Raw genomic sequence first — 12,846 nt, forward strand, 5'->3', positions numbered from 1 at the left:
TAACACCTTGTCCAATGCTGCTTCCTTCTGACATTTCATTTCCAATCCTTATCATTACTTTCTGGTGTAAATATAGATTATGTATCAGTCGTCTCTCTTTCCAGTCTACTCCTTTCCTCTTCAAAATGTATAGTTTTTGAACGTAAAAGAAAGAGGAAGAACATGGAAATAGAAAGAGCAGATGGTACTCTAACAGAAGAACCACAGGAGGTTTTAACCGATGGCAAGAATATATTGAATGTCTGTATAAGGGGGATGAAATGCAAAGCGAAATTAAGGTTGAAGAGGAGCAGTATGTGCCGGAAGATGGAAAGGGATTCACCATCTTAGAAGCAGTATGGCTTCTCAAGCTGTCTGAAAAAGTACAGATGGCCATGCTGATGCATGAGGACAAACGGCTGGAAACCCAGTTACACCTTGCCGACCGGATGCTTGCCTTCGTGCAACATCATGCTTTGATAAACACTCGCATCGGCTCCAGCACCGAAGTCAACAACGGTTGCATCTACAGCCAGAGAAAAGGCGCTGAAGGAGATGAATAAAAAAGGAAGGCGTGTGGAATAGATGATTTGCCAGCAGAACTGTTGAAGAGTCTGGGAAACAAGGCAAGAAAAGAAATAATCTACCCCTGTAACGAGATATATGACAAAAGGGAATAGTCTGAGGACTTCGTTGCAACAGTTATGATACCAATAGAGAAAAAGAGAAACACTAAAAAATGTGAAGAGCATCGGACCATCAGTCTAATTTCTCATGCAGCTAAAGTCTTGCTGAGAGAGTTGAATAGAAGGCTATATGGCAAGCTGGATAGAGGAACTGCAGAGGAGCAGTTCGGATTTAGAAGAGGAAAAGAAACAAGAGGCGCTGTTGGCCTGTTAAGGGGAAATATATATGGAAAAAGGTAGAGAAATCTTTGCTGTTTTTATAGATTTAGAAAAGGCTCTTGACAGAGTTCAATGGAACAAGCTGATGGATTTCGCATAAACGGGAGTTTACTGTACTTGTGTATGACAAGAGACTTCATATTTAATTAAGATAGCCATTCGTTGTATGTTATTATGATGAGACACCAGTTGTATTAGCGTAGTGCATGTAGCGTTTCCTGATAAGTTATAGAACAGACGAGACCACAAATACCAGAGAAATTGTCAACAATATATTCCACCTCGTTATCGAAAGCCCGCGTATGTAGCGACTTATTCTAAGTTAAGCCACATTTTAAGCGCAATAGCCAAAACAAACAAAACAAAACAGAACAGACGAAACGTACCGTCTTTGGTGGTTGATTGATAAGGGAAGAGAAAGGTAAACACACGCGGGTGCCAGATTAGAAGACATGCGGTAGGCTTGTTTGGTACCCAAGTTCCTGTGCTGTATCCAGGTCGCATTTGTTCCTCTGCGACTACAAGGCATCTCACTTGTTGGCAACGAATGTCAACTGCCAAGGACACATCCCTGTGAAGCGGTTCGTAACACAAAACACCTTCTCTGTGCCACCAGATGTGTATCAATAACAATACATTTGTGGACGTATACAGCCATTGTTTGAGATAATGTTTGTTATGGCTTGACCACTATTTTCTCCTTGTGAAGTTTCCATATGGTTCTGCTACAAACTTCGCAAAACTTTCACAGACCTTTCAAATGCTTGCACAAGCGTGCTGGACTGTATGACTCACACACAGTGCTACGAGCGGTTTAAATTTTTTTCAGCAGGGCAGAATGTCGGTCTTTGGCGATACCGAGTCTGGACGTCCTTCCACATTACCAGATGATGGCCATGTGGATAGCGTTCGTGCCGTGATTCGCGGAAATCGCCATTTAACTGTTTGGGAAGTTGCTGAGGAGGTGGACATCAGCGTAGGATCATGCCATCAAATTTTGAGTGGAAAACTTGAGATGCGTCGTGTCAGTACAAAATTCGTACCGCGTTTGTTGACTGGCCAAAAGAAACAGAAATGTGCGAGGAATTGCTTGCCTCTGCTAATGACAATGAAAACTTTCTTAAGAACATCATAACAGGCGATGAGACGTGGGTGTACGGCCATGATTCTGAAACGAAGATAAAGACGTCGCAGTAGATGGGCAAAGGTCACCTCGTCCAAGAAAAGCGAGTTGGTCTAAGATCAAGGTGATGTTGGTTTGTGTTTTTTGACTACAAAGGCATTATCCATCATCAGTATGTGCCACGTGATTAGATGGTAAACAAGGAAGTCTACCAGGGAATCCTAGTGCGCATGTGAGATGATGTGCGCAAGAAAAGGACTGAATTGTGGGAAAACCAGAGTTGGATGTTGCATCATGACAATTCGCCAGCTCACACGTCACTCCTTGTCTGAAACTACACTCTATTCATCATAAGAATAAACCTGATGTAAACATTACGCCATGTATTCTTCTGCGTTTGGATTTCGTTTCACATTGAGCGGAAGCCAGCTTATGACCAATACAGTCAAGTACGATCATAAGGATACGTTTTTGCTGTGTTACACGCACGTAGATTGAGCGATAATGTGCAGGGCAGCAGCTTTACCGGCGCATTAAAGTTGGACATCACTGGCCAACCGGCGGTCGAACTAGGCTGTAAATTATGTGAGCAGTTGGAGTTCAGACGTAAAAAGAGACGGCCAAAAAAATCATATAGCTTCGAATGCCATTTAATTTTTAAAGAAAATGAAATAATATTCGGCAAAACTCTCGTTCTCACCTGACATAATATTCTAATTTATGGCGTATCATTCTATATCCCATCAACGTTCGGCAGTGACATGTGGAAAACCTGCGTAAGTTAGATCCAGTACGTCTGGCAGCTCAACAGTCTTCTTATTTATCGAACCAAATCCCTTAACTTGGCTTCATATCAGTTGTGTTCAGTTCATATTGTAATGGTAAATTAGCAAATTAAAAATGCAGCATTTGTATGTTGTGCTCGATGCTGTGAAAGTGATTGATTGTGTATCAGTTTTGTGCGACACATATCTACATCTGTGGTATAAAGCTATGGACATAGTCCAAATAAAGAGTATTTAGTTTTTCATTTTTGCCTTGAAAAATTAAATTGTTATGTTTTCGTAATTTAAGCAGCAGTCTTAATTTTATTAACAGTCTTTCATAAAATATCGATAAATGAGAATTTATTTCTGACATGACAACAGGAATTTCGCGTGCAATATGTAATTAAATACAAGAAGACGTGCATTATTCATAAAAAAAGATGATGAATTTTACAATTAAGAGATGTAGGTAATTCAAATTGAACGAGAAAAGAAAGTGAGTCAGGCGAGACTTGAACCAGCGAACCATGTACTGCAGTCAGTTATGAAACTAATACGCTATGGATTCTGCTGTTCACGAATGTGCATTTGTCTCTCAACTGTATATAATATAGTCCCTCTGAGAACTTCAAAGCCGATTAAATGGTTCAAATGCCTTTGAGCACTATGGGACCTAACATCTGAGGTCATCAGTCCCCTAGAACTTAGAACTACTTTAACCTGAGGATATCACACACATCCATGCCCGAGGCAGGATTCAAACCTGCGACCGTAGCAGTTGCGCGGTTCTGGACTGAAGCGCCTAGATCAAATCCGATTAGCTCTGTAAATTTATGACAAACATCAAGAACAACCTGTATCTCGGGACTTTTTAACTATGTCCCATACGCGTGTTTCAATATGGAATAGGAAGCACCCTTAGCCATTTTCATGTTGTTGTTGTGGTCTTCAGCACTGAGACTGGTATGATGCAACTCTCCATGCTACTCTATCCTGTGCAAGCTTCATCATCTCCCAGTACCTACTGCAACCTACATCCTTCTGTATCTGTTTAGTGTATTCATCTGTTGGTCTCCCTCTACGATTTTTACCCTCCACGCTGCCCTCCAATACTAACTAAACTGGTGATCCCTTGATGCCTCAGAACATGTCCTACCAACCGATCCCTTCTTCTAGTCAAGTTGTGCCACAAACTTCTCCCCAACCCTATTCAATACTTCCTCATTGGTTATGTGATCTACCCATATAATATTCAGCATTCTTCGGTAGCACCACATTTCGAAAGCTTCTATTCTCTTTTTGTCCAAACTATTTATCGTCCATGTTTCACTTCCATACATGGCTACACTCCATACAAATACTTTCAGAAATGACTTCCTGACACTTAAAACTATACTCGATGTTAACAAATTTCTCTTCTTCAGAAATGCTTTCTTTTGTGGCGGTGTTCGTAGCGACAAACAATTCGCGGTAGAAACGGCTTACGAAGTCACCGCCACACTTTTAATAGCGGGCCGACCGGTCCGCTGGAACAGTGAACAGAAAGATGAAAACCCAAACACTCTGATTAAATAAAAGTCGGTACTTATCTTTATTGATGAAGATACAGAAACACAATAGTGAACTCCGTGTCTACAGAAATCTGTCTAGTTCGAGTTGGAGCGGCTAGGTCAGCGTCGGCTGACGACAAACAACAACTCTGCCGCGATGAACACACAACTGACTAACAAGTACACAATTCGGTGGCGAGTATACAACTGAGCGGCGAATACAGAACTGTCCTAGCGCTCGCGACTCCAGCGCTTAAGAAGCCAGAAGCCAGCCGTGGCGCGCGCAGACTTGCGGCGATTTCCTGTATCGCTGGCGCTGCTTATGCGGACGGCGTCCGGACTTTGATGCTGCCAACCTTTTGGCAGCGGGCTCGGTTGGCATTACTGGCTAGGATATAACACTTTCCTTGTCATTGCCAGCCTACATTTTATATCCTCTCTACTTCGACCATCATCAGTTATTTTGCTCCCCAAATAGCAGAACTGCTTTACTACTTTAAGTGTCTCATTTCCTAATCTAATTCCCTCAGCATCACCCGACTTAATTCGACTACATTCCATTATCCTTGTTTTGCTTTTGTTGATGTTCATCTTATATCCTCCTTTCAAGACACTATCCATTCCGTTCAACTGCTCTTCCAAGTTCTTTGCTGTCTCTGACAATTACAACGTCATCGGCGAACCTTAAAGTTTTTTATCTTCTCCATGGATTTTAATACCCACTCCGAATTTTTCTTTTGTTTCCTTTACTGCTTGCTCAATATACAGATTGAACAACATCGGGGAGAGGGTACAACCCTGTCTTACTCCCTTCCCAACCACTGCTTCCCTTTCATGTCCCTCGACTCTTATAACTGCCATCTGGCTTCTGTACAAATTGTAAATAGCCTTTCGCTCCCTGTATTTTACCCCTGCCACCTTTAGAATTTGAAAGAGAGTATTCCAGTCAACATTGTCAAAAGCTTTCTCTAAGTCTACAAATGCTAGAAACGTAGGTTTACCTTTCCTTAATCTTTCTTCTAAGATAAGTCGTAAGGTCAGTATTGTCTCACGTGTTCCAGTGTTTCTACGGAATCCAAACTGATCTTCCCCGAGGTTGGCTTCTACTAGTTTTTCCATTCGTCTGTAAAGAATTCGTGTTAGTATTTTGCAGCTGTGACTTATTAAGCTGATAGTTCGGTAATTTTCACATCTGTCAACACCTGCTTTCTTTGGGATTGTAATTATTATATTCTTCTTGAAGTCTGAGGGTATTTCGCCTGTCTCATACATCTTGCTCACCAGATGGTAGAGTTTTGTCAGGACTGGCTCTCCCAAGGCTGTCAGTAGTTCTAATGGAATGTTGTCTACTCCCGGAGCTTTGTTGCGACTCAGGTCTTTCAGTGCTATGTCAAACTCTTCACGCAGTATCACATCACCCATTTCATCTTCTCTTACATCCTCTTCCATTTCAATAATATTGCCCTCAAGTACATCACTCTTGTATAGACCCTCTATATACTACTTCCATCTTTCTGGGTTCCCTTCTTTGGTTAGAACTGAATTTCCATCTGAGCTCATGATATTCATACAAGTGGTTCTCTTTTCTCCAAAGGTTTCTTTAATTTTCCTGTGGACAGTATCTATCTTACCCCTAGTGATATATCCATCTACGTCCTTATATTTGTCCTCCAGCCATCCCTGCTTACCCATTTTGCACTTCCTGTCGATCTAATTTTTGAGACGTTTGTATTCCTTTTTGCCTGCTTCATTTACTGCATTTTTATATTTTCTCCTTTCATCAATTAAATTCAATATTTCTTCTGTTACCCAAGGATTTCTACTAGCCCTCGTCTTTTTACCTACTTGATCCTCTGCTGCCTTCACTACTTCATCCCTCAGAGCTACCCATTCGTCTTCTACTGTATTTTTTCCCCCATTCCTGTCAATTGTTCCATTATGCTCTCCCTGAAACTCTGTACAACCTCTGGTTAAGTTAGTTTATGCAGGTCCCATCTCCTTAAATTCCCACCTTTTTGCAGTTTCTTCAGCTTTAATCTACAGTTCATAACCAATAGATTGTGGTCAGAGTCCACATCCACCCCTGGAAAGTCTTACAATTGAAAACCTGGTTCCTAAATCTCTGTCTTACCATTATATAATCTATCTGAAATCTTCCTCTGTCTTCAGGCCTTTTCCACGTGTACAACCTTCTTTCATAATTCTTAAACCAAGTGTTAGCTATGATTAAGTTATGGTCTGTGCAAAATTCTGCCAGGCAGCTTCCTCTTTCATTCCTTACCCCATTCCATGTTCACCTACTACTTTTCCTTGTCTTTTTTTTCCTAGTATTGAATTCACATCCCTCATGATTATTACAATTTCATCCCCCGACACTATCTGAATAATTTCTTAACACACATATAGCCGCAAATATACTCTCTTCGCCTCCAGTAACACCAAGTAAAGAACACAGCACTCTGCTGTGGTTCCAGATCAACATTAAACATGTCCATTCATTACTGACTGGAACAGAGTTGGATTAATTTTAGCTGTGAGAGACGGTAGTTGCTGCTTGCAGAAACTCACTCTCTAGTAATCTGTCTTATACTAGTAGTGTTATTTTAGTTCACAAACCTGTCATCATGTAAGGTCGTAGGACCTTCATTTCTTATTTTACGTGACCTTTATATTTTGAAAATATTGGCACTATACTGGGATTTGAGCTCGGATACCAATTTTTCTCTGGATTTGAACCCTTTGGGATGATTCTGTCCCATCATTTTGTTGTTTCCTCATGATGCCAAACTCCTCCAAGTCTCTAGAAACGGCGAGATCCTAACTACTGGTGAAAGAGAATTTGATAGTTGTGGGATGAGCAGTGATTATATGTGCGGGATGGAGTCCTTGGCTGCGTTGTGTTACCTCTAGCTGAACATGTGCACATCTCATTACTGGTGAACAAATGATAAATATTTGATATCTATTCATAGCTCTAAGACAATAGGGAAAGGTGTTGGGTTCAAATCCCTTCCAGGCAAAAATCATTTTATCGTAATTTCAGGTTCCAATGTCAGACTATTGAAGAATGTATTTAATATCTGACATTTGAGTGTGCATAGTTAACAATTCCTATGGTGGGTATTGGGTTCTACTCTCCATCCATCACCATGTCTTTACTTCCTGGCATTACACACTTGTGCATTGCACTTTATTACTTACCTTTCATGGTTACTTTTCAGTGGCAATATAAGCTTTACGGGGTTCCCAGTGCAGTACTAAGTGTATCATCAATTATTACCATGTTCAGACATTTGGCATTGTAAACTGATACTGGTGAACACTGATATTTTATGTCTCTTTATGCCTAGTCGTTTCTCGATCAGACATGGAAGCTTTGTTCGGTTAACATTGGCTTCAAATTTGGATTACGAGCAACAATTTGTCTTGCCATTTAATGAGTGTGATAAGACTTCTGCAATGTCAGTTATTGTAATGAAATTTAATTTTCAAGTATTAGGGAGTGTCTCATTCTAATAACGTTTTTTCTAATATTTGTTGTGTCATGGTATTAGTTTATATCCACACAGACTGCCATAATGAGCAGTGCTCTCAAGTGGTCTCTTGTGGTAGCAGTTGTGTATAATCAAATGAATATACTTCAGAGGGTGTAGATGATCTGCGACACAACTATGCTATGTTGCTTGCATACAGTCAGGTGCGGCCTACACATTGGAATTCAGGGGTGACCTGCTTTTTGTGCTGTCGAATGTACATACCATCTTTAAATATTGTTGATAAGATTGTCTAGTATGTGTTACAGTAATGCCTCCAATCACTGGACAAGCCTCTTCCAGAGCTCATAAATGATCTGTGATAATGCTATTAGGACTGCAGCTTTTCATGTTGTACACCTGTTCCATCAGATTTTGGAAAGTGGGTGAGTTTTTCACTCTGTATGTGTGATATTTTCGTGTTCCAGATATGTGAGCAAGAGCCCTTTGTGGACAGGCATTATTATGCATCAAATGGAATCGAGGATCATCAACGCCACGTTACAGGGCCAGCATCTGCAAAAACCTTAGCCATCTTAGTGCTCCTAGAAAATGCAGTTAGTGACCTACATGCTCCTAACATGATGCTGACCTGAGTAAAAATATTGGTGCCACAACCATATTCATCCCATTAAATAATGTTGGCAGAGTTGTAATGTATCCTAGGGACACCCCAGATGAACAGGCAGTTAGAACAAATCTCCAGTCTAAACTATGACTCATCCTTGAACAGCACACTGTGTTTACTTGCAGTAGGCAAGACCACATACTTGCCAAATCAAGCAGTACCATTGTGTGAGGAAGAATGAATGACAGGTTAACAGGCATTGAAAATAACCTCTAGTAGCAAATGATACTCAGTCTGATGGGAGAAAGATAACCTACAGCATGCCACAAGATCTCTAGTTACTACAGGTGTTATGTTGATCCAACAGCTTCAAGTACTTGAGCCAAGAGGACGATTCTGATGTATACATTTTCTCACGACATATACACTGTGTGTCAAACATGCAGAGTTTGCAGTGAGAGCCATTATGCCCTGGATCTCTGCTCACACTAAGTGGCCTCCTATGATGTGTGTGTAAGTCACACATTCTGAGTTGCTCTCACAGTAATTTAGTCTGTACTGTATCACAAAGAAACAGTGATTTAAAAAAATAAAATAAAAAAATAAAATAAATCTTGAAGCTCTTTCAGTTTATGGCCATGGGTTTGTATTAAACCAGGAAAATTACTTTGAAAATGTTGACATATTTTGTAGAAGTAACAGTAAATCAATGAAGACCTTGTCAAATATTAAAGGAAATTATTGACTCACAAATTGCTACACTGCTGGCACATAATAAGACCCATGCTACAAGTGGAATTCATACAGTCCCTCTATTTCTTTCAGTATTAATATCTGCTTGTATTTTTTAAGTACAGTGTATGAATCATCCACATTTTCCCTTGTTGCGAAAATGGTCTAATCTCCAAGCATCTAGGAGGATTTTTGGTTACAGAAAGCTGAGTGTTAGCCTTAATTAGATTTTGTAATCTTAACTTCAATACACATTTATTATTTCTGTGTGTCTGAGTGGTGGAGACTTTATCTAGAAATCATTTCTTCTCCCCTGACACAACTTTGTCGTTACAGAAACTACATTATGTTTTTATTTCTCAGCTAGATCTTTCTTTCCTTCTTTCTTAATGTGTTCTGATGGCATTAGTAAAATGTTTGTAATGATGTAACAATAGTATGCTCCTTGTTTAATGAGCTTATTCAAAGACTTTCAATTTGTACTTGCAGTTGGATGTGGTAGCTTCAATTTTTCTGTATTTCAGGTTAAGTAGTAAGACCAGCTCTTAAGATACAACCTATCATGTGAGTTAAATTAGATTGCACAGTGTATATTGTTAGGTAAGGCTATTCAGTTTGTGGAACTGAGTGCAACACTGATATTTGATGTTAAGCTGTAGTGTATTGTAAAAATGAAATATACCATATGTCTAAGAAACTGACCCATTTTCTCATCTTATTTGTCTGTTACAGCTGAACACAGAGTGGGCTCAGGTCGAAATTATTGACCTGATCAATGATGGCTCAGGTCTTGGATTTGGGATCATTGGAGGACGTAGCACTGGCGTTGTTGTAAAAACAATTCTGCCAGGTGGAGTTGCAGACAGAGTATGTAACATTCATTGCACTTTGACCATCTGATATTATAAAATATATGTTAAGCTTAAAACGTATTACTTAAACTTAAAATGTGTTACTTCAGATATGGAGCTGGAGACCATTTTTTATTACTGTTGCTTAATTACCAATCTGGTTAATACACTTTGGAAAAAGTGCTGCTAGAAGCAGAGGATGTGTGTTTGACTCTTCCTTTTTTATATATAATTTTCTCTGTGTTGAAATTGATGGGTATATGATGGTTAATAAGGTGAATTCATTTACATTAAAAAATAGTTCTTTTTCAGAAATTAATTTTGATTTGAACTGCAATTATGAAGCCTCAAAATAATGTTTTTAACTTGGCAAAAAAATAAACATCACATGCCTGACACACAGGTATACAGTTTGGCAGTATTACTTAACCCAACAAGTCAGTTGACCCTTGTCATCTATAAGCGTATCATCATGCAGGACAGTATCAGTTTTTCTGCCTCGGGAATCCACTATGAGACTAAACTTGCTATCAGCAACATATGGTTTTAAAATGTTCTCAGGACATGTTTTGTAAATGGATTTTGTCAGTTACTTGGTTTTAAATAAGTCAATTAAATGGTTGAACTTTGGTATAACCTGAGGACCATTTTTATTAGTAGTTCCTTGTAATCACAGGAAAACATTTACCAACAATTTTCCAGACACCTAGTATAAATATGCTACCAACTGCAACAAGGGTTCACTCTTCTCTCTTTTGTGAAAACACATGTCAAATGTTTGATACTTTCACCCTTTTTGGTAGGTATTTGTCATGTAATCATGATTAAAACTAGTAATAAGTGATGCTGTCTGCACACTCAAAATGCTGCCAGTTTCTGTTTATCTTCAATGCTTTCTACATCCTTGTGTGAGACACATTTCATAATATGCCATTGACTACTTTTACACTTCAGTTTGAAATTCCTTGCTGAAGATAAAGATGCAGCAAACTTAAGCTCCATGTTGGTCAGTACTGAAATGCTGCACATGCAATCTACATCTTGCATATTCTTGTTGTCTCATTCTCAATATGCTGTCTAATTAAGAGGCACTGCGCCGTAGCTTGATTGTCTGGTTACTGTCTCATAATTTTCGTTCAGAACTGATGAAGCATAGCTTGGCTGAGACATGTTACAAATCATCCTGGATTCACTAGCCTCAACACCTTTCATTTCACCTTTTGCTCTGTCTTTTTGATACAGTTCTTCAACGTCAACAAAAGTCCTTTTGTTCTTCAGCTTCACAAATTGCTCAGTGAAAGTTGATCCTGTTAATTTGGACTACAGAGAAACAGACTGCCTACTTTGAGTAATGTGTTGATAATACATCATCTTACATTTCTTGCACAGACTGAAACACAGCATTGACTTCTTGTGTGACAGGCTCACAGTTATTTATTTCAGTAGTAATCACAGGCTATGCATCATCCATTGTTAAAATAGTGGAACTGAAGACTTACAGTAAGCAACCTGATATTACTGAATAAACATAAATGCTGTTTACAACAAATTACTTACTACAATATCCACATGTTACTTACAGAAGCTCACTATATTATTTTGCAAACAATATTTTACTGTATGGATGTTGTTGTTGTGGTCTTTAGTCCAGAGACTAGTTTGATGAAGCTCTCCATGCTACTCTATCCTGCGCAAGCTCCTTCATCTACAAGTAACTATCTGCAAACTACATCCTTCTGAATCTGCTTAGTGGATTCATCTCTTAGTCTCCCCCTACAATTTTTACCCTCCACACTGCCCTCCAATACTAAATTGGTGATCCCTAAATGCCTCAGAAAATGTCCTACCGACTGATCCCTTCTTCAAATTCCTCTTTTCCCCAATTCTGTTCAGTACCTCCCCATTAGTTATGTGATCTACCCATCTAATGTTCAGCATTCTTCTGTCGCCCCACATATCGAAAGCTTCTGTTCTCTTCTTATCTAAACTATTTATTGTCTGTGTTTCATTTCCATGCATGCTTACACTCCATACAAATACTTTCAGTAAATTCTTCCTGGCACTTAAATCTATACTCGATGTTAGCAAATTTCTCTTCTTCAGAAACACTTTTCTTGCCAGTCTACATTTTATATCCTCTCTACTTCAACCATCTTCAGTTATTTTGCTCCCCAAATAGCAAAACTCGTCTACTACTTTAAGTGTATCATTTCTTAATCTAATTCGAAGTAATTTGATTTGGCTACATTCCATTATCCTTGTTTTGCTATTGTTGATGTTCCATCTTGTCTGCAGCTCGTGGTCTTGCGGTAGCATTCTCATTTACTGCACATGGGGTCCTGGGTTCGATTTCCCACGGGGTCTGGGATTTTACCTGCTTCGAGATGACTGGATGTTGTTGTGTTGTCTTCATCATCATCATCATCATCATCATCATCATTCATCCCCATTACAGTTGGAGGAAGGCAATGGCAAACCATCTCCACTACGACCTTGCCTAGTCGGCAGTGTGGATCTCCTGCATCATTCCCTATGCTCCTCGGAGTATGGGACCTCATCATCATCCATCTTGTAACCACCTTTCAAGACACTGTCCATTCCATTCAACTACTCTTCCAGGTCCTTTTCTGACTCTGACAGAATTACAATGTCTTTGGCGAACCTCAAAGTTTTTATTTCTTCTCCGTGGATTTTAATTCCTACACTGAATTTTTCTTTTATTTCTTTTACTGCTTGCTCAATGTACAGATTGTATAACATCAGGGATAGGCTACAACCCTGTCTCACTCCCTTCCCAACCACTGCTTCCTTTTCGTGCCCCTCAACTCTTATAACTGC

At 39.5% G+C, this 12,846-nt stretch overlaps 1 protein-coding gene across 3 annotated transcripts in view; it reads left to right on the plus strand.

Moving 5' to 3' along the window:
* The window catches only part of LOC124795501 (patj homolog), a 489,093-nt gene that overhangs the window by 391,157 nt on the left and 85,090 nt on the right, over positions 1 to 12,846 (plus strand). For all 3 annotated transcript variants that reach the window (XM_047259561.1, XM_047259560.1, XM_047259562.1), the window contains one exon: positions 9,890 to 10,024. In XM_047259561.1, coding sequence (XP_047115517.1) covers positions 9,890 to 10,024 — 135 coding nt within the window. The remainder of the gene's footprint in view (positions 1 to 9,889; positions 10,025 to 12,846) is intronic.

Source organism: Schistocerca piceifrons, chromosome 4 (genome assembly GCF_021461385.2).
Source record: "Schistocerca piceifrons isolate TAMUIC-IGC-003096 chromosome 4, iqSchPice1.1, whole genome shotgun sequence".
Classification (NCBI taxonomy): Eukaryota; Metazoa; Arthropoda; class Insecta; order Orthoptera; family Acrididae; genus Schistocerca; species Schistocerca piceifrons.